Source organism: Vicia villosa, linkage group LG1, assembly GCF_029867415.1.
Source record: "Vicia villosa cultivar HV-30 ecotype Madison, WI linkage group LG1, Vvil1.0, whole genome shotgun sequence".
In the NCBI taxonomy this organism is placed as follows: Eukaryota; Viridiplantae; Streptophyta; class Magnoliopsida; order Fabales; family Fabaceae; genus Vicia; species Vicia villosa.
In genome coordinates, this window is record NC_081180.1 from 95,370,844 (window position 1) to 95,394,973 (window position 24,130).

Genomic DNA, 24,130 nt, shown 5'->3' on the forward strand with positions numbered 1-24,130 from the left:
CTCTTATGAGCATGAAATTCTATAAAGCATATAAGTGCATGAGTTCCAACCTATTTTCTTTAAAATGTCCTAGGTGGATATTGGGGATGGTATTTGTAATTTTGCGAGGTTTACTTTTAGAAAAGATTACACGAGGGTCAATGAGACAATCCTTAGTCTTTTATGATTCTGATTTTGAAAGTTGATAACAGACACATTTCCAAGGAGTTTTAACCTGTTATATTATGTAACGTGATTTATAAGTTAGTCTCGAAAGTTTTGATGAACCGCCTTAGGCGAATGCTTAGTGAGATTGTGAGCCATATGCAAAGTAGCTTCATTCCAGTAATGATACAATTGATAATGTTATTCTTATCCACGAATTCATCTACCATATGTGTATGTCTAAGAAGAAAAAAGGTGATGTTATTTATAACCTTATTATTGAGAAGATTTATGACAAAGTGGATTGGGATCTTCTTCGTGACACCATCCATTACTTTGGATTTTCTTATGGAATTATCTTGTTGATCATGAGAAGTATCTAATTCGCTTCTGTCTCTTTGTTGTTGAATAATAGTAAGATTAAACGCTTTAAACCTGTTAGTGGCGTTTGACAAGATATCCTTTATCTCCCTATCTGTCGTTCTTTTCATTGAAAGGTTCATTGATTTGATTGATAGAGAAGTTTAAGAGAGTCACTAGAAACACCTGCATATCATTCTTAATGGTCCTAAAATATATAACATGTTCTATGCATATGATGTGGTGCTTTTTGCGAAGGAACAATCTTATCAAAGACAATTCATTTATAAGCGTTTGGATAAATTTCGTTCTTTTTTAGGTCTCAAAACGAGTCTAGATAGCTTAGAGGTTAAGTATTTAAAGGTGTCAGATAAGCCACTAAAGATTATCTCGAGAAGCTCACTAGTATCATATTTACCGATCAGTTAGAAAAGTTCTTGGAATTCAAAATGAAATACGGATGCAAAAGAAAAGATAATTTCTTGAAAATAAATGATAAGGTAGCTTCAAAACTCTCTTCATGTAAAGGTAGAATCTTGAATAAGATATGGTTTCTCACTCTTGCCAAAATCATTATTACTTCTTTACCTACTTAAAGTATGCAAATTTTGTTGGTTTCTGCAATATGTTTGCAAGAGCTTGGATAAAGTTGTGACAAATATTTTTTTACGCAATAAGATGTAATATCTCATATTATCGTAATCTAATTATTATATGTTTTATGTTATATAATGATTTAGATAATTATTCCAAGGGATTGAGGGTGTTGAGAACCCAAGATGTGTTATAAAAATGTGGAATTAGAAGATTGAAGGGGTCAACATTTTACCTTAAAGGGAATTTTAGCTTGTTGACAAGTTTTTTATGGAACTTCAAGTAAAACTAATGATAATTAGAGTTTAAAGAAATATAACTTACCCCTTAAGCGGGAATTGGAAATTAAGGATGAATTAGGAATAAATCGATGAAGTGAGAGCATTTTGTAAATTCACATTATAGAAGGGAATTTTATACATTTCACAGATATTACGTGACAGTTGAAGGTAAGTTATAGTTAAGTAGGATTTAAAGAAGGTGATTAATTACTTAATTCATGATTAGTGAATAATAGGCTAATTGGTAAATATGGCTTAATGGCAAGGATATTTAGGTAATTTCACATTTTTAATAGTGGAAGTTGTCTTTTGTCAAAACCATATATATAAGGAAAGTTATGGAGGAAAATCATATTTTATGATTCTTATATTCTTCATTTTCCTCCTTCCATATTTGGAATGAAAAGGAAAACCATGGATGGTGAATTTGTACGTGAGCTTCACTTGCCTGCATGCAATGCTTATCTCCACAACCATCATCACCATTCAAGAGAAAACAATAATTTTTCAAGAAACTATTACAATTTCATGGGAGAGCAGAGATTGAGAAAGAGAAGTGAATAATCAAGGTAGGTGGAAGGATACCACACAAAAATTGGAGAGGATAAGAAACATCAATTCATCAAATTAACAAGAATCATCATCATCATCGTCATCATCATCATCATTATCTTCTTCTTCTTTTGAAGGCGATTTTCTTCAAGCATCATCTTAGATAGGACTAAGTAGTTGAATAACATGCAAGATACTTGAATGAGGAACATTTACTTCAAGGATTAGACTTTTCAAGTTAGAATAATGACCGCATGTTAGTTAGGTGTGATGAGTCTAATGAATGTTAATTTTTCTATTTTGAGAATTTGCTGTGGATTATGTGTGTTAATGGATCAAGAACATGTATGAATTGTATATTAATATTATAAAGGTTTAGAATATGTTTGATGGCGGTTAGATAGTGTAAAATTGGTGTTTTATGAGTTCTGGTACCATGACTCGAGTCAAGGGATTGCTTGATTCAAAAGGGAGATGATTTCTACCTTTTCTAGACCCTGATTTGAATCTAGAAGGGTTCTAATTCAAATCATGGGTGATATTGTTGGTTGGTTTTCAATTTTGGCTGTCTAATTCGAATTAAAGAACTTCTTGATTCGAATCATGAACCCAAAATTTGCGTATAGTCTCATGTTCTAAACTCCAATTCAAGATAGCTAGTGATCTTTTGAATTATTTGTTAACAATAGTAAATATATATAAACATAGAGAAGGAGAAAACACCCTTTGAGTTAGGGTTTCAATAGAATGAACAAAAACTAAAAGAGTAAGGGTTACACCAAAGTATAAATACTAAATGCTGAGAAAGACTTAATTACCCTTAAAAATATATAATAAGTCAACATAATAATAATAACTAACATCTCCCCTCAAACTCAAGATGCATTAGCAAAGAGCATCAAGAGTTTGTCCATCAAAAAACGAAAACGTTTAATGGAATGCGTCTTCGTAAACAAATCAGCAATCTGCAAAATGGAGGAGACAAACGGTAGAGTGATTGTCCCATGCTGAAGATGATGAGGAATGAAGTGACAATCAATCTCAATGTGTTTGGTACGCTGATGAAAGACCGAGTTGTGGGCAAGATGAGTGGCACTTTTGTTATCACAATACATAGGAGTTGGTTCAGAAAGAATGACACCCATATCACAAAGTAACCAGTGCAACCAAACTATTTCATTAGTTGTGGATGCCATAACACGATACTCAGCTTCTGTATAAGAACGAGAAACAATATCTTGTTTCTTACTCTTCCAAGAAATAAGAGAATCTCCAAGAAAAACACAAAACCCTGTGGTAGACTTACGATCTATGGGGTCACCAGCCCAATCCGCATCAGAATAAGCACGAAGTTCCAATGAGGACGATGAGGGAAAGAGGAGGCTCTTAAACTGGGTTCCCCAGAGATAACGACATATGGAAGAACAGGTGCCCAATGCACTGTAGTAGGAGAGACAACAAACTGACTAACAACATGAACTGCATAAGAAATATCTGGTCTAGTAATTGTAAGGTATACCAGGCTGCCCACTAAAGTACGATATAAGGTGGGATATGGCAGAGGAACACCATCAGATGGAACATATTTCACATTCAACTCAAGATGACTATCTACTACTCTATTATCAGAAAGGCGAGCTTGTTCAAGAATGTTGGCAATATACTTGGATTGCGAGAGAAGATAGCCTCTAGGAGAGTAGGCAACTTCAATGCCCAAGAAGTAGCGAAGAGTGCCTAAGTCATTCATCTCAAACTGTTTGGCTAGCTGTAATTTCAAATCATTAATTCCATCCATATCATCACCTGTAATAATCATATCATCAACATATAATGAGAGTAAAATACGACCATGACAAGTGATCTTGACAAACAAAGGAGAATCATGATCATTGGAGCGAAAACCAATAGATGTAATCACAACGGTAAACTTCTCAAACCAAGCTCGTGGAGCTTGTTTCAGACCATATAATGTCTTCTTCAACTTACACACTTCCCCTTGATTATGAGAAACACCTTGTGGTGGTACCATATAAACTTCCTCTTGAAGATCACCATTTAGAAATGCATTTTTAACATCCATTTGAGAATTATGCCACTGACGAACAGATGCAATTGCAATAAGGGTGCGAATAGTAGTCATCTTAGCAACAGGAGAAAAAGTTTCTTCATAATCCATACCATATTGTTAAGATAAACCCTTAGCAACAAGGCGTGCTTTGTAGCGCTCAACTGACCCATCAGACTTAGTTTTGATCTTGTATATCCAACGAGACCCAATAGCACGTTTTCCAGGAGGAAGAGGTACTAATTCCCAAGTATCTATTTTGTGCAAAGCAGAAAGTTCTTCTGTCATAGCCTGCTGCCAAAGAGGGTCAAGAATAGCCTCTTTATAGGAAGAGGGATTAGACAAACTGTGTATAGAGGTTAGAAAAGAAGCAAAAGAAGCAGAGTAAGTCGAATAGACAAAATCAGGCAATTGAGTAGACTTACGGTCACGAGAGGGATAACGGGGAGGCGGAGGATTAACAGTCGCAAGAGGTTGTTGGGTAGCCGTGGGGACAAGAGGGATGCCAGTATCTAGAGTATTGGTAGTATCAGTTCTGCAATTCTCAAAACTACAATCACTAGAAATATTATCATTATGATCAAAAAGATCTATATGAGTGAGTTTTGAACTGTTAGCAGTATAAGAATCAGAAGAAAGAAAGTAAAAAGGAATGTGTTCAAGGAAAACAACATGACGAGAAACATACAATTTCCTTGCACTTGGATCATAACAATGATAACCCTTTTGACCATCCCCATAACCAAGAAAAACACATATAGCAGAACGAGAAGACAACTTACTACGTTCTACTTGGGGGCGAAGAACAAAACAAGTAGAAACAAACACTTTCAACGATGAATAATCAGGGATAGAGTTATACAATTTTTCAAAGGGAGACAAACCTGATGTGACAGATGATGGGATTCTATTAATAACATGAACAACAGTAAGAACTGCTTCACCCAGAAATTCACTAGGAACCGAAACAGACAACAAAAGGGAGCGAGCAGTCTCAATAATGTGACGGTGTTTCCTTTTAGCAACTCCATTTTCCTGAGGTGTATCAGCACAAGATGTTTGATGGATTGTACCATCAAAAGCAAGCAAACCATAAAATTTATTAGAGGTATATTCACCACCTAAATCACAACGGAAGCACTTTCTAACAACATTATGTTGAGTCTTAACCATAGCACGAAATATACAATAAATGTCAAAAAATTCAAAACGATTTTTCATAAGATAAACATATTCAACGTTGCTCAAAAAGTAAGAATAATGACGCAGTCGGAAGCCGCCCAAAGGAATTGCAAGCGCTAAACCTTGAATGAAAACAGGGTTGCAAGCGCAAACCCTATAGATAAGCTCTGGAGTCCACCAGGAATAAAGAAAACTTTGGATTCTATTATAATAAAAGAGATAATCCTTATGGCCATGCCAAAGGTCTTTAAATACAGAAAACAAATAAACCCTATTGGGCCTTATGGGCCTTTAATCCAAAACAAAATTAAATAAAACAAATAAAATAGAAATTACTTAAATATTAAAACTAAAATTGCTTAAATATTGCTTAAATATTAAAATGCTTTCCGACGCGCGATTTCTTCTTTGATACGCACAATCCTCCTACATCAGTCTCCTTCACTTCTGAAGAACTCGACCCCGAGTTCTCTTCTTGATAAAGAACTTCATCTGGCAGCTTGCTATAATTGTAAGTACCAACTAAAAACCTCTCCTTACGCCGAAATGCCATCACATCTTCTCCCACATTGAAAACTTTAACTTCCATGTGTTTATCTCGCATAGGAGGCAAATCGTTTGCCAGCTCATCTGCGGTCAACTTCTTGAAATCCTTTAGGATCCCTAGCAGTTCTTCTGAAATTGTTTCCTCCTTTACAACATTCATCAACCCTTTGATCACCACTGGACAGAAACATTCAGTTTCTTTTACAGCCTCATTAAGCTCCTTTTCACTCTGCGTCATCATCAAGAATCTAGGATTCTTTCCTCCTGGATTCTTATCAAAGTGCAAACAGGAGCCATAGCAATTTTATGTGTGCCCCATGTAAACATCATCACGTTATCCCGTCCTCGATAAGTGATATCATTATCAAACTGCCAAGGCCTACCAAGTAAAATATGATAAACATCCATATCAAGAACATCACAAAGTACCTCTTCTCTATAATGTTTTCCGATGGAGATAGGAACTCTGCAGGTTAGTGTTACTCAAACTTGGGAGCCCTTACTTACCCAACCGAGGTTGTACGGCTTCTCATGTGGTTTTGTAGACAACTTCAAATAATCTACCAATTTTTTCGACACCAGATTCTCCATGCTGCCACTATCCACAATTAGATTACACACTTTGTTCTTGATAGAACAATGTGTCTTGAACAAATTCTTGCGCTGCCCTTCGTCTTTGGATGCTAGTAACATTCGCTGCAACACAAAATTTACCCTCTCATCAGATTTTTCCACCGCAAACTCAACATCGGCATACTCATCATTCTTTACTGTAGAATCTTGTCTTTCCTCATCTTCCTCCCTTTCTTCCACAAGAGCAGCGACTCTTCTTGTTGGACAAACATTTGATTTGTGGCCTCTTCCGTTACAACGATAACATGTGTCTATAGCGGGTCTAGCATATGGATTATTTGGCCTCTGAATTGGTGCTTTACCATGCTGCACACTGCTAGAGCTGCTAACCCCCTTATTCTCAAGATTGGAATCCCGGGGTGTTGCATTCTTTTCCTTGTCACCTGCTGATTCACAGTTACTTTGGGGTGAATACCTTTCAATAGACGAGAAATTTCGAGGGGATTTCTCCATCAATTCTGCCTTCAAAGCCAAACTGGATGCTTCAGCTACGGTCTATACAATCTGTAAACCCATCTTCTCCGGCAAGGATCCCTTTAGGCCACTGATGTATCGAGCCACTTTTTGGCTTTCTGATTCTCCCAATTCAGTGCGCTCAGAAAATTGCAGGAACTCAGCTGTGTATTCAGTCACGGTTCTCTTGCCCTGAACACACTCGATGTACATCTTATAAAGAATCTGCTCATAATCCTCCGGTAAAAACCGCTCTAGCATCAATTGTTTCATTCTTCTCCAAGTTCTGACTGGCCCCTTTCTTTGTCTCTGCCTTTGAACAACAAGTTTATCCCACCAGACAGCTGCAGTACTTTTAAGCCTGATCGCAACCATCTTGACTTGCTTGTTCTCAGGGACACCCATAACGTCGAAGAACCTGTCGACGTCAATCTGCCAATCAAGAAACTCCTCCACTCCCATAGTTCCGTAGAACAATAGAATATCAGCCTTCACTCGATAGTCATGGTTGTTCTGTAGATTCCCACGATTATCTTCTTCATTGTAAGGTTCTTCTTCATCAGAACTCGAATCTTCGACACAGTTTCCACCCCGTAGAACCTTAATCGGTTCCCCTCTCCTGTCTCTTCGCCGATTCCCATTGTCGGCGTTGTTCGCCTGATTTGCTAAATTCACCATCTGTTCAGTCAAAGCAGTTAGAGCCGCGGTAAAAGCCGTGGTAATTCCCTCAAGATCTGCTTTGGTCACCGGTTGGTCCGCCATAGTGTCAAGCTACGAAAAGAACAGGAGAAAACCTGCTCTGATGCCAACTGACGCAGTCGGAAGCCGCCCAAAGGAATAGCAAGCGCTAAACCTTGAATGAAAACAGGGTTGCAAGCGCAAACCCTATAGATAAGCTCTGGAGTCCACCAGGAATAAAGAAAACTTTGGATTCTATTATAATAAAAGAGATAATCCTTATGGCCATGCCAAAGGTCTTTAAATACAGAAAACAAATAAACCCTATTGGGCCTTATGGGCCTTTAATCCAAAACAAAATTAAATAAAACAAATAAAATAGAAATTACTTAAATATTAAAACTAAAATTGCTTAAATATTGCTTAAATATTAAAATGCTTCCCGACGCGCGATTTCTTCTTTGATACGCACAATCCTCCTACATCAATAATGTTTTCATAAACAAAAGATTAAAATTCCCAAGTTGTCTTAGGACCGAGATTAGTCAAAAGTAGCAACGATAGGGAGCACGAGGCCGTTGATTAGCTTCCCCTGACCCCTATCTCGAGTCTAACTCTACAATTTGAGGTATCGAGTCCACACTTTTCTAATCCTTACACCAATATCGTAAGACTTTGATGTATCCCATCTCATAGGACGCAATTACGAGGGTGAGACCCCCAAATGGTTAAGAACATCCATTTTAAAGCCATTAAAAGAAAGACAAAAGCCTATCATGGAAAACAAACACTCATGAAGATGGATAACACATCCCCAAAATTGCTGCACACCCTCCTGTCTCCTTTAGGAATAAATACCCCCTAATCCGAGGGGTAGCCGATATTGGTGAAAACATGATCCAACCCGTCCTTACATGCAAAGACAGATATGACATCCAACATTTCTTGATCCACCCACATGACCAAAATTTTCTCCTTCGCTTTCCTTGACGAGCATAGTGGTCCATTGCAGGATTACTGCGAACACACAAAAAAACGATCATAAGTATAAGAACGAGATTAGGATTCCAACCATCACAACCAATACACGACGATGCACTATAATGTACATCTAGGCCTTGCGATACTACTTAAAGTCATTTATAACAATTGGATTCATAAGAGGTAAAGCAGAAAAAGCGAAACCTCTAGCAACCTCCCTGAAATCGAGGATACCTGCCACCTTTCCATATTTAGCTGCAATTTCTTTCTTCAAATCTTTCATAACCTTCTTTCTGAGAAATCCTAGAAAAGGAAAAACAAATACAAAAGAGAAAGAAGCTTTGGTCATTTTCTCAAAATAAGTGATCTTACCAGAGCAATAATCGACAAACATTGTATTCGAAAATTGAAACCAATTGTAAAAATAAACGGAGGAAGGATTCCCTAGTTTCATCACGAATCATTTTTCTGGTATTAAGATTTTTTTAAAGAATTTTTTTTATACTATTAAGGTTGTTATAAGATCCAAATTGCAATATTTCATATCACATATCACAATTAAACCAAAAAGAACATTCAACCAAAAAGAAAACCAATAAGTAAGAGTGGACATTCCATTTGCACACAATTGGAGATAAAAAGTTAACAACAAACACACTACACCTACTTTTCAAACCACAAACTCATTATTTTTCTTGATTATTACTACAACTATCAATTTAAAACAACAACTTGAATATGCCACCAAATCATTGACCAATTACAACAACTCATCACACGCTTCCAATAATAGAAGTGCTATACCCAGTCTGCAAATCATAGAATCTAGACCAAAGCATCACCCCTCCATACTTTCTTGACTTCTTAATCACAGGCAAAATCTCAGAACTCACCACATCTGCCGGAATAAAACCACTTCCGGCAGCCGCCGTAGCCGCCGGCAACCCCAAGAATATCTTCCTAGCTGGAACATTCTTTGTCCATTGATTCCAAGAACTCACAAGATTGGTTATGTTCCCATTATATTGACAAGGAGGGTTGTTATAGAATTGAACCCAAACAAAGTCGAAAAGACCCGTCTGAAGGGCAGTGCCTAAGAATTTATCAGGAATTGGACATTGAGGAGCTGCACCAAGATAGACTCTTTTTCCAAATCTACAATACCCTTTAAGAAAACGTGCAAGATGTTGATAGTTCTGCGTTGAACCGAGTTCGATATCGAAATCTATTCCATCTAAAACAGCATCACCTAATGGTCTTGAAGATGACTTGCCACCCAAGAAAGTGTTCCATAAAAAGGTGGAAACGTTTCTTGCATCTTCTATTGAAGATAAAGTGTAGGTTCCGATTCCGCCACCGATTGAAAGTAAGACTTTGATTCCCTTACTTTGGCAATCTTTGATTTCTGAGCTGAATTTCGTGCATGAATTTGTTGATGGATTGCAGTGACCTGCGAGATTCATTTGAGGAGTTTGACCGTTGCCGAATACGTTGAGGAATGCTATGATGACATGGGTGTATTTTCCGGTTGCGCATGTTTCGGATAAGGTTCCTTCGTTGCCGTTTTGGCCCCAATAGATTGCTATGCCACCGGATTGGGAAGCTGCAGCAAGAGTGAGGAATGAGAGGAAGATAAGAGGCAAGAAAGTGTGAGAGGTTTTTGCCATGTTTGTGAAAGTGAAACTCGAGTTATGAGTTTGGTGTTTTGTGAAGAGTTGTTTCTTGTACTTTGGATATTTATAGGATGAGATGAATGGAGATTTAGAACTATTGTAGATTGGAATGAAGTTTGGTCGGTTCCCATTTGCAAAGATGCTCTTTGTTTAGATATATAAAAGTCAACTTAGTCATTTCACACAGTGTTTTAAAAACCGGACCGGACATTAAACCGGTGAGGGTACTGGGTCACTGGTTTATTGGTCGAACCACTGGGTCACTGGTCGAACCGCATGACTAAATCTGGTTAAACCGGATAACTCGGTTGAATAGACCGGTCGTTATAACAAAATTATATAGGTATAAAATCTGTCGAAGCGGATGATTCAGTCCCTACAAAATATAACTAGTACTTAAATTTTTGAAAACATCATATTATAAAAAAATTCACAAGTTCATAATTTAAATTCAAATTTTACACATAGGTATCACACGCAATCAAATAGTACATAATTATAAAATATAAACAAAAGTTTAATCGCAACATAATTTAATTAAATAATTTATAACAAAATAATTTCATTGTCTACTAAATTTAATTTCAATAAAAAAGAGAAATTGTTTCAATGTTGGGATCTCCTTCTTCAATATCAAAATCATCAATAACAAAATCAATAACATCTACAACTATTTTTTTTATTTTTATTTTTAATTAAAATAGTCAAAATGACATTGTTTTAATTTTTTAAAATTTAAAAAATTAAAAAATGCATTTAAACCACCGGTTCACAAAAACCGTCGGTTTTCCCGGTTTTAGCGGTTTACACCGGTTTTGACCGGTTCACACCGGTTTAATGACATTCTCGATCCAGCTATTGAACCAGACCGGTTATCTGTCCGGTTCCCGGTTCGACCGGTCCGACCGGCCGGTTCGGTCCGGTTTTTAAAACATTTTCACATCTCATTTTTTTGTTTTGTTTTAGACTATATGCTTATAACTTTATATATTTAATGGTCATTTTGTTTTATTATAGAGAATTTAGGGAAAATTCTTAGATGGACACCGATATAAGAAATTGTTTTTCCACACAACCAATCACAAAATTTTAATTAATTAAAAATTAAATCAAGAATTTTTTCTCTCCTTCATAAATCCAATGAAAAATAAAATTAAAATAAAAATAAATTAAAAAATTACTCTCTTCTTATTGGTTGTGCCTAAGAAATAGATTTAGGGTCGTCTCCATGCAAAAATTTCTCAAAATTTAGATGTATTTTTTTTCTTTTAATAATTCAAAGTTCACTTCTTAAAATAAATATATTAAATGTGTGCCGAACAGTGCTTATTTAGTCGATGTCGCTGCACATCTACTAAATTATTTGACTTAGAGAGAAAGAAATATAGATGCATTGAATTCTGATTATTTATCAAAATCATGACAAATTTTAAAGTTTAATGAACACTTATAAAAATATTTATAAATTATTTATTAAAGAGGTCAACAGAAGAAGAAGAAGTTAAACTCATGTTCTTAGAGACATAGTTATTATTATAATAGATAGTAGATAGATAATATTTATAAGGCCGTCTTTGAAGGCTTGCAAGATAAGCTATCGCATGAAGCTTCAAAATTTTCAAAATTAAACTATAGGTAAATAGAGCCTCATAAATGATTTGTCAAGTTAAATCTTGATTAATTAGAGTCTCTTTTTGTTTTAACATAGGTAAACTATAGCTAACCCACACATGACCTCTAAAAATTTGAAACGACTAATAAATCAATATTATTCATACTATCAATCAAAATTCTTATACTTGTTATAATATATTGATATTTTAAAAACAAATTGTGTTTTAATTAAATATATATCTTTTATTTTGATATTGAAAATATATTTTACACTATTAATATTAAATTTATTAAATTTATGGGTAATGCTAACGAGTGTCCCGGGACACTGGTTAAGAGATTAAAAAAAGTAAGTTAAGCATCATTTAATAAAGTAAAAAGATATGTTTTTACCTAAAATATATGTATTCAATGCATTAAAAACATAAATGTTTAACTTTTTTAAAGAATATTCTGTGTATTTAATACATTGAATCTTGGATATTTTCTTTATTTGGAATGCTTAACCAGTGCCCGTGGGGCACTCGTTAGCATGACCCTAAATTTATTATATTATTAGTTGGATTTAAAAATATCAATAGTCGGTCAAAAAATTATAAGAAGATAATAAATAAGATGTATTTTTGCTGAATAAGTAGTATTTATTCATTTTATTAAATATGAATATCGATGATTTGATATCTTTCTATTCCTTTTTTTGATTATTTTTTTTGCCGTAAATATGAAGACTCTGAAAAAGTCAGAAGGCTTTAATTAATTAGTTATTAGTAGATGCCAACATCTAATTTTCCTGACCTTTAATTTGTGGGTTCTATTCTGTCATTGTCCAAACGTGAATTTTTCTGTATGTTAGAATGTTATTGGAGTTGAATTTGTCTCTTTCAACGCAGTTTTAGTAATAGTATTTTTTCGCATAAAATTAATTTTAGTAATAGTATCTTTTTCGCATAAAATTTATTTTGTATCAAAATTTATTTTGACCAGTTATTCTGGATTTTTTAAGAGTAAAATTGAGTATTTAAAGTTTGAGCTTATTCATCTTTTTTACTACTCCCTCGTGTCATTATTAATAATTGAATAATGAATGTATCTTGTTTTTTATGTAGACCATATACATTTATTACTTAATAAATTTAAAAATAGAATATTTACTTATAATTCAGGTTATAATTCAGGTTAGAGGAGGAAATACACTGTTTGCTTATTTACCTTAATAACAAATTTTAACCATGCATTTCAAATTAAAAATCATAAAAATTTGTCATTATTCAAAAATGTTTTAATTTTTCTGTACAGAAAGAGTGTTTTATACAAGAAAAGCAAGTTATGCACAATTATATATATATTTTTTTGATGATATCACTCATGAGTCATGTCAACAATGGATCTAAATATATTGACATTGTTCATTGCAATAGAGTGGTCCTATATTGAACTGAGAATATTTATAGACTCGTGTCCCATTATAAAAAATTATGAATAGTATGCGGATGTTGTCAATTTTTTGGAGTGTCAGGAGTAAGTTAGTTATGGTTCAACCATGATAAAATAATTAAAAATTATATTTAACTTTATTTTAATAGACACAAAAATTTATGAGGTTCTATCTAATAACAGTTTAATCATAAAATATTTGAAATCCTATGCGGTAGTCTACCTTACACGTCTTCAAAGACGATTCTAATAGGATGGTTCTTAATAAAAAATTGTCGTCACTTGTCAATATAAAACTCCATCAAACCTACCTTCTCCACTTCCCCAGAAGCCTTCTAAAATACTCTGAGAGATAAAAAACCGAAAGTAAAATTTGTTAAAAAGTTATAAAAGAAAAAAAATAATTAAAATCAGAATTTCATTACAATAAATTAAAATTATAAAAAAAATAAATATTATATTTTGTAACAAAAAAATATTTTTTATTAAGGAATAAAATATTTGTTTTGTAAAAATAGAACAAGATATATTTGAAAGTAAAAGTGCATGTAAGTCAGCATTATTCACTATATTAAGATTGGGATGAATATGGCACAAACATTAGTACTATAACTCTATAAGACCAACAGGAAATGTTGAACATGATTAAGCACTATATTCAGATTGTACATGTACCTATTATAAAAGTCAACTTAGTCATTTCATATCTTCATTTTTTGGTTATAGACTAGATGCTTAGAACTTGATTCGTTTAATTGATAATTTTCTTTAAATTTAGATGTGTTGAGTTATGATGACTCACAAAAATCAATAAACCCACCCTTATAGAGATATTATCAGCTATGATCATCCTGTTCTTTCTATCAACAATTAGAATGAAAATATGATAGATCAACTAATAGGAAGTCTACACAAGTTAAAGTTAAGTAAGCCATTTTTAAATAGAAAATGTTTAAGTTTTTTTTAAAGTCTATTTTGTTAAAATTTTTGATAAGAGGCTATACAAAACTTTTTAAGTTTATCAGATCAAATTATTTGAATAAATATGAAGAAATTTATTATTAATTATATTATATTTTATACTTTTATAAAATAGAAGCAAATAAAAATTAATTATCTTAAATAATTTATAAAAATTATTAATTAATTATATTATATTTTATACTTTTACATCTTATTTACTATTATTTAATTTCTTGATCTATTTAATACTCGTACAATGTCTTATTTATACATGCTCACATAATATAGCTTTCAAATAGGCTAATAGATTACCCATACCTTCAAAAATGAGAGTCTCCTACATAAAAATAACCTAGTGACAAATTACAATATTAAATTAAAGGAAAATGCTAACCAATATTCTTGGGACACTCTTTAAATAATTAAAGTGATATATTTTTTTTATAAAAAATGCATGTATTTAATATATTAAAAATACATTAAAAATTAAAATATTGACTTTTATATTTTTTTTTATTTAGTATGCTTAACGAGTGTTCAGAGGGCATTCGTTAGCAAGATCCTAAATTAAATTATACTCTAAAGTTTTAGTAGATTAGACTTAATCTAACTCAATTCAGCATATTTTTATCTATACCGACGACATAATAAAGTCATTTTTATAAAGATAGATTAAATTATATAAATTTATTATATTATTAGTAGGTTTTGATTTTGATAACATAATTACAAAAAAATAATTGATAAAAAAAATTATATGATAGTAAATAAGATGTATTTTTGCACAAAATATGAATAAGAACTATTTATTTATTATTTTATTATATATGAATATCGATGATTTGATATCTTTGAAGACTCTGAAAAGGTCAGAACTCAGAAGGATCTAATTAATTAATGCCAACAACAAACTTTTTTGACCTTAAGTTTGTGGGTTCTATTCTGTCACTCTCCAAACGTGAATTTTCTGTGTTGAATGTTATTGGAGTTGAATTTGTCTCTTTCAACGCAGTTTTAGTAATAGTATCATTTTGGCATAAAATTTATTTTGTTTCAAAATTTATTTCGATCGGTTCCTTTAAATTGATACAATAAAGTTTAATGATTATTGTTTATTTAATAAAATAAATATACATCTTTTTGTTTACAGAAAGAGTCTTTTTATACGAGACAAGCAAGGTATGCATAATTTAATCATTCACGTCAACCATGGATTAAAAAATTCACATTGTTGATTGCAATAGAGTGGCCCATAATTAAAGTTGATTATTACTCCCTCGGCCTTATAATGAGTGACCCAGCATACCATTTCACACGGATTAAGAAAATGGTATAAAAGTAAGAGAGAGAATGTCATTTTTACTATAACACCCTTATCATTTGTTGAGAATGGTGAAACTTTTAATAATTAGAGGATAAAATTAGAAAAAATGCATTAAAAATTGAAATGGATCATTCATTTTGAGACACCATTTTATTCCAAATGGGTCACTCATTATGGGACGGAGGGAGTATTATTGTATTGAACTAAAAATATTTATAGACGTGCTTTATAAAAAAAATCTATAAATAGTATAAAAATCTATAAATAGTATGATTGCCAGCGTTCACTAAGAACTTTTGCATAAAAAATGTTGTCAATATAAAACTCCACCAAACCCACCTTCTCCACTTCCCCGGGGGCCCTTCTATAATACTTTGAGAGATAAAAAACGAAAATAAAAGGTGAGAAAAAAATAAATTAAATAAACGTTTGTCAAAAAATTATAAAAGAAAAAAGAAAAAAGAAAAAAGGAATTAAAATCAAAATTTCATTACAATAAATTAAAAATTATAAAATAAATAAATAAGTATTATTTTTGGAGAAATACTTGCATGAATACGAACCTAAAAAGTGAGAAAATTAACATTTGTTAAAATTTTAATTTCGTTTTTAATTGCTATCATGGGGTGGTTGGTTTAATGGAGGAAAGAGACAATTTTATTTTTAATTTTTAATTAATAAAAAATATGATTGGTTGTGTGTAAATCAATGTTATGGTTGTGTCCATATAAGAATTATTCTTATTTTTGTAACAATAACATATTTTTTTATTAAGGAATAAAATATTTGTTTTGTAAAAATAGAAGAAGATATATTTGAAATTAAAAGTGCTTGTAAGTCAAATAAATAATAATTTCAATTGAATGTTATAAACAGTAACGAATTTCTATGTCTAACTATGGAGCTTAATGAAGTTAACAAGACAACTTTAGAAAACACACATGTTACTTCAAATGAGATGGAGACGAACAAACCTTTGAGGCAACATGTACAAACTTAAATGGAGAAAAACACAATTCAAAGGGATTAACATAGGGGCAAGAACATTAGCATTTAGCACAATTTCAACTGTTAAAGGTGGAGGACAACAACCTGAAACATGTTCTGGATCTACACTAACATCTAAGGTACAACAGGCTCTTTCAAATGATACTCAGGATCAAATAATTGCGATGGATATGGCACAAACATTACTAGTACGTTGGAAATTCTCAACAAAAAATTGTCATGGGAGTTGTTCAAAAATGACAAAATGGACAATTGACGAAATGACAATAAATGCATTGTAAATAGTCTCACATAGAAAATGGAGCAAATTTTAAAAACATTTATAAAGTTCTTAGAACATTAAACTCACCAAAGGAGCCAAAGATGATAAGGTGCCACATGGACATATGTGGTGGTCCCAAGTATTATGCCATTTGTCACAACCAAACAACCTTCGCCGTTGTCGCCATCGGAACCAGGTCAGAGGGCGTGGGCGTAGAGGCGCTAGTGACGGCTTGTCACAACCAAACAACCCCTCGTCGGTATTGCTCCAAGTTTTGGTTGTTGCTTACTATTTGAATTTCAAATTCAAAATACACAGCACTTCATTGTATCATTATAGGTGAACCATTGCATACTTATGAAACAACACATGGGTAGCCTTTAAACACATGACTCTGAATTCGAACTCTAAGACATTAAGATAGTGCTTGAAATACTTTTAACGAAAGTGACTCCATTCAAGATCAGCTCTGGATCCATTTGATTTTACCGAAATATCTAACAATCTTAAAAGTATTTATACAATGGCTTCCGACGCTGCAGTTTCAAGCATCAAAGTTATCAACCAGGATATTGTCAAGTTGGATCATTTTGATGGAACCAATTACACAAGATGGTAAGACAATATGACATTCCTATTGACTGCCCTTAAAGTTCACTATGTCTTGGATCCCGACTTGACATCTATTCCTGAACCAACAGAGAATGACTCTGAAGAACTCAAGAAGGAGCACAAGAAACGTAAGGAGGACGAACTGCTATGTCGGGGACATATTCTGAATACGCTGTCTGATCGTCTCTATAACCTGTATACGGAAAATCCATATACTATAGAAATCTAGAAAGCCCTCGAATTTAAATTCAAGGCCGAAGAGGAAGGTATGAAGAAGTTTTTTAATTTCTAAATATTTTTATTTTATATTTATAGATTCCAAGCCCATTCTTCCTCAAGTGCATGAACTGCAAGTCCTTGTGAATAAAATAAAAGTAGTGAAAATAGACATCCCTGAGACCTTTCAAGTGGGCGCAATCGTTGCAAAAATTACCATCTTCGTGGAAAGGCTACAAAAAGAAATTTTTGCACAGTTATGAGGACTTCTCTTTGGAGAAAATCCAGAAACATATTCGAATCAAGGAGGAATCGAAGGAGAGGGAGAAATCAGAATCTGCGAGTCTTTTCAAAGATAATGCTGTGACCACCAAATGACATAAGAAACATGATGGCATGAAGAGTCATCTTGGACCAAAAAAGGAACATAACAAGTTCAAGAACTCTGGCGGTCAGTAGGGTCCAAAAAGCGGATGTTTTGTTTGTGGAAAACCTGGACACTATGCTCAAGATTGCATGCACAACAAATCAAAAACTGAGATCAATGTAGTTCATGCAAAGGATGACATAATTGATGTAGTTAGCGAAGTTATGACAATCAAAGGCAAAGTTCAAGGTTGGTGGTATGATACATGTGCTACGATGCATGTTTCTTATGACAACGCTGCATTCAAAACCTACTCTGAGGCAAATGATGGACAAGAAGTACTAATGGGAAATGAAGTACGATCTAAAGTTGTTGGAACCAGATCGTTCGAACTCAACTTCACTTCCGGAAAGAAAGTCACTCTTGTCAATGTGCTTCATGTTCCCGACATGAATAAGAACCTTGTTAGTGGGGATTTACTGGGAAAACCGGGTATTAAATCTGTGTATGAATCGGGCAAACTTCTATTGACCCGTAATGGTGTATTTGTTTGAAAATATTATTCTGCTGAGGGAATGATCAAACTATGATTACCGACAAAATTATTAATGAAATTTCTAATTCCGCTTACATGCTTGAATCCATTTATTTATGGCACAATAGATTAGCACATTCTGGTATTAGTTCTATGAAGAGACTAATTAAATCTTGATTGATTTCATGTAATATAAATGATTTCACAATATGTGAATTATGTGTTAAATAAAAAATGATTAAGAAACCTTTCAAAAGTGTTGAAAGAAATACAAATCTACTCGATCTTTTATATTCAAATTTGTGCGAATTTAATGGAATTTTAACCCGTGGGGGAAATAGATATTTCATTATATTCACCAATGATTCTTCTAGATACACACAAATATATCTCTTAAAGCATAAAGATGATGCTTTTAACGCCTTTAAAATTTATAAAGCAGAAGTAGAAAATCAATTAAGTAGAAATATAAAAGTCCTTAGGAGTGATAGGGGCAGTGAATATTTTCCTATTGAATTTGATGCATTCTGTGAAGAACACGACATAATACATGAATGTTCGGCACCTCACACACCATAAAAAATGCCATGGCCGAAAGAAAGAATCGAACATATCAAGAAATGATGAATGCCATGTTGATGCATTCTGAATTACCCCTAAATTTGTGGGGTGAGGCCTTACTATGCTACTGCCACATAATTAATAGAATTCCTGTAAAGAAAACCGACATTTCTCCATACGAGCATGAAAAGGCAGACAACCAAATATTAGTTTCTTTAAAGTGTGGGGCTGTGTGGCTTACTACAAAAACATGGATCCTAAAAGAACCAAGTTGGGTCCTGTTGCACCCCAAAATTTGCCCATCTATTTTATCTCTAACTGGCTTGACTTTCGCGTTCATATGCATACATTCATTAGGTCATTCAATGCATCATATTTCATTAATCAGTAAGACTTGGTATGGGATCAAGGATCTTGGATAGTGGGCTTCCTAATTCACTCGAGCTTGATTCATCTGGGACTGTCTACGAGCTTAGATCAAGAGGGTTATGGTCTTAGCTTATGGTTATTGTGGACTGCTTTCTCACTCTGTGTGCAAAATTATTCCCCCGTCATAGATCGAGGTTTAATTCTCTAAATAATGGGCGATCATTTGGCTTATTTGACTTCATCTTTGGGTTAAGGCCTTGTCATATGAATTGGTGGTCAAGTGCTTTCACATTTTATGGATCCTTGAGTTTATTCATCTCTTACGAGGGAGTTTCATTCAGTTGCATGTGATAGTACTATTCGTTCAAAGGGCTTTTGGTGTTTATAATTCAATTGGGTCTTAATAATTGGCTTTTAATCAAAATATTAGGATTTCTATGGATGATTGCTTGGAAAAGAATTTATGGTGGTACAATTTATCTTGACATCAAAAGGTCAACTTGATTGCGAACAATTTTGTTCGAAGAGTACAAGAGCTTCATTTATGATACTTCAAATACAAGATGGAGTGAAAAGAATATAATTCAAATTTATTTGAATTTGTCACATTCAAATCAAAATTCAACATTCCATTATTCAAAGGTCTTCATTTATACAAATGTGATTCAAGAAAATTCTATCAAACTCCTTTCCATCCCATGTCAAATTTCATTCAAGGTCCATAAAAAAAGATCATTCAAAAAGAGCATTCAAGTCTCTACTACAAAGATTATACATATTTCCATCAAGAAACACTACAAATAAATCAGTGGCTCTGCTAATCTATAAAACTCCAAGCATCTGCATCATGGCCTTCGTATTGTCTTGAAGCTGTTTACACCATTCCAAAGCCCTGCAATTCAAAGAAACAACATGAACAAGACCAGCCCCTGCATCAAAATTCAGAAAAAAAAGCCAATACAAATCAGCTCCACAAAGCTAAGTCCATTTCAACTTAACCAAAAATCCATACCATATTCAATCACAATTTGCAAATAAATATTCAGCCACCAGTCCTATGCATCGATTCAGTTCAGAAAAACAAGAAATAAAGTCAGAGAAAATCATATAAACATTTCAGTACAAGGATATAGCAGTCCAAAACTCAGAATCAGCCCCATAACCTCCTAGTTTCACACTAATTAGTTCAGACCCTTAACATACTCTAACTACCTATAACCAACTAACAGAAGTGCCTACTGTTTTTAACTCATTTTTCTAACGGCAATAGAATTGAACCATTTCATCATAGATTTCCAGCATACCATAACTAACAATAGTTTCAATTAACTAGCCCTGCATCTCACACTCAAATCCCAACCGACCTATATAACAAACTAAGTGTCTGCTAACCAATTTCTAACAGAACCAACTGAATCACATAACAGAAGAAAAACAGAATGTAACCAGCTTTCCGTTCTCACTTAACTAACATAACTACTACCAGCTCATCCTAACCGATTTTGTAACAGAAAACTAACCTCATAACTGTCCAAAGCTAACTGATTGATAACTAACAAATAACAGAAAGATCATGGAGGTAACTAACCGGGAATCCTCTATATAACAGGCCACTCTGATTTTTCCCTGGGCCTCCTCCATTTTTTTCAATCTTCCACCACCATCTTCTGCTCTTCATTCTCATTCACCATTCATTCATCATCATCTTTAAACCTTCATTCTCCACTACTGGGAAAAGGATCAGTAACCTGAAAAAGCTTCACAAAAAACCTCCATCATCAACCTTCGATAATCTTCAATCATCAAAATTGACCAACAGAAAATGATCAGAATAAAAAGCTAACAGAAAGGAGATGAAAGCTTGATCGATTCTTCATCTCAGTTCTCTATCAATCATCATAGTCATCTTGTCATCAATCTTTTCTGGATCTTTGCATCACAACAAGTTCTAATCATCGTGACTGATTCATCATATCCAACATCTGAATCGAGTTCAATCTCCACGCTCATCTTCCACCAATTCGTCGTCAGCTTTGCTCTTCTCAATCTCTGCATCCTCAAGAACAGAGAACTTCATCACGCAATCAAAAGACGAGAAGAAGAAGACGCAAGAGCAGTTAAAGGAGCATAAACAACGAGAGCTTACCGTTGGATTTCGCGCAAATGACACAGATGAAGGCGCTCCGAACGACTCCGGTAGGTAAATCCGATTCACTATCCTCTCCGATATACGCTTGTGCTTGTTCGGTCATCGACGAAGAGGTGGGATTGAGGACTGAGATAATCGATTAAGATGGAGAAGAAATCGTAAAGTAGCGTCGGAGAAGAAGACGTGGTCGATGCACTGTTGCGTGAAACCGCGAGAGATCGAGTCGGAGAGTCAACGGCGGCGGAAGTTCACCGGAGAATACGAGTTATCCATCTACGCCGTTACGCTTCTGAGTCTGAATGAGGGAGAAGAAGCTCAGAGAAGCTGATTCGTCACAGGGTAATAGAACCCTAATTCCCCATTCTATATATTTATTTTTATTTTATTTTTTTTAGCATATGTTTTTTAATTGAATTAATCTGAATTAGGATTTAGATAATGAACACTAATTTGATATTTGATTGATATTAATGGATACTAATTAGGAATTAGCATAAGATTAGAGTCTATTGGATCTGATTAGAAAATATGATGATGGACTAGCTTGGGCCTCACACGAATTGGCCATACTTCACCCCCATTTGGCCCATGCTGCGCCACCTTTTGGCCTAAACAAATGCTGAACAAAAAATATCCCTTGGGCCTCCCTGTCTGGGCCTAGCGCCCCTATTCTAACCTGCACCATATTTTCACCAATTCACCCCCTGATTACATGTTTTTCTTGTTAGAATTTAGGATTTTTGACATAGTTTTGCTCTATTTCTTTAGATAATGAAAAACATGTAAAATCATAGTTTTCTCATTAAATCTTTTAGGTAATAACAATAGTTAGAATCATGATTTTTGTTTGATTTTAGGTAATAAAAATGACATAGAAAACTCATAAAATAGTAGTATTTTTTAGACTAATTTTGTACTAATACTTGATTGCCTCTCTTATGCTTTTATATCATTTTCATGCTATCATTGTATAATTGTTGTGTAATCTTGTTGCTTAGCTTTTTGGCCTTATTTTGGGCCTATTTTGTCAATATCATTTGTCTGCTCCTTTTAGAATATATTCCATTAATGTGATAACTTTAGGTAGATATTCCCTTTAGATATTAGTTTAGATCTTAAATAGGATTTAGTGTATAACATTAGATTAGAGAATAGGTTAGTTCCCCTCTTTCATTTCTTTTTCTTTTTCAACATTAAAAAACTTAATAATTACCGATAAGGATCATACCGTTTTGTTTTTGTGGTAGGAAAGAAATGATTGGGGCGTAGGCCTCGATGTATGTTCTTTCCTACTTAGCGGAAGAGAAATGATTGAGGCGTAGGCCTCGGTGTATTTCTTAACCGCTATTTAGAGAAACGATTGTGGCGTAGGCCTCGATGTGCATTCTCTAAATATTCAAAAAAAAAACTCTTTTTTTGGTATGATCTAAATCACAAATAAATTCCCTTAAAAAATACCCAACCAAAAAACATAAAAACTGCTTAATAAAAGGCTCAGACTTAAAACAAAGTAAGGAAGCAATGCGAAGCCTTGTAGTGGGTTTTGTCATTGTGGAATTACAATAAAAGACACAAACCCAGGATTCATTTTCTTTTGCCTTGTTAGGCACCTAAGAACAAGTTAAGTCCTTTCCAAAAATAGGCGTATAAGTCTCCAAAGGTCGAGCATCGTGGATTGTGACCTTAACCGCTGTTCAACTAAAAAACACAAAACAAATGGAAATTATGGAGCCGAACTACGGTCGTTCTGATTCCTGAAAAGGATACGTAGGCATTGGGTCGCGGGGCCTAAGCGAACACACTTGTAAATAATTCCTTCTTTTCCCCGTGTTTCTTTTTCATTCATTCGCATTTAGGTTTAGACATAGATACACCCTTTAGATAGAAACAAACGTAGGTGGATACCATCGAGTACGATGGGCGTGAGGGGTGCTAACACCTTCCCCTCGCGTAACCGACTCCCGTGCCCTGTTCTCTGGTCGAAAGACCTTGTCCTTGTTCTGAGTTAGGTTTTCTGATATTCCTTTCCCGCGATGGGATAAATATATTAGTGGCGACTCTGATTCCATTTTTCGCGGTAGCGACAGCTGGCGACTCTGCTAGGGATTCTTTTTGACCTGTGCTGGTCCGTTCTTAGCGAGTCGATCCTAGCCTTTGTTTGTTTGTTTATTGGGTGTTTCTTTGTTTGTTTGCTTATATGTTTACATGTTGTATATATGCTTGCACATCATGTTTATTTTTCGCTTGCATATCATGCATCCGGACTATATTATGGGTCCCCGTGGGGACCACATATTTTTCTGCTTTATTTTGCAGGTTGGGTGGGATGTTATATGAGGTAAAAGGCCCAATACCCAGGCCAGAGTTGACACATAGGATGCCTAGGATAAAGTGGATAGTCATGACGCCGATGAGATGTCAGGTCTTGTCTAGTGCGATCATGAGACCCACGCCCAGTCGAGGTCCAAATGGGGTATCATTGTTGGCATGTAGATGCAACGATGGTGGTGCCTCAGGAGGACTGATAACGCTGGTTGCCATTTTGACCTACCTTGGCCTAGATTCACCCGTGAG

At 34.2% G+C, this 24,130-nt stretch overlaps 1 protein-coding gene across 1 annotated transcript; it reads right to left on the reverse strand.

Moving 5' to 3' along the window:
* Nucleotides 1–9,022: 9,022 nt before the first annotated feature.
* On the reverse strand, nt 9,023–10,249 carry LOC131643609 (hevamine-A-like). The gene has a single exon (XM_058913869.1). The coding sequence runs from the start codon at nt 10,134–10,136 to the stop codon at nt 9,243–9,245; it is 894 nt and encodes a 297-aa protein (XP_058769852.1). The 5' UTR covers nt 10,137–10,249; the 3' UTR covers nt 9,023–9,242.
* Between the last annotated feature and the right edge of the window lie 13,881 nt (nt 10,250–24,130).

What these genes read in the sequence shown, in the direction of transcription:
- LOC131643609 (XM_058913869.1), bottom strand. Translation starts at nt 10,136, where the DNA reads ATGGCAAAAACCTCTCACACTTTCTTGCCTCTTATCTTCCTCTCATTC.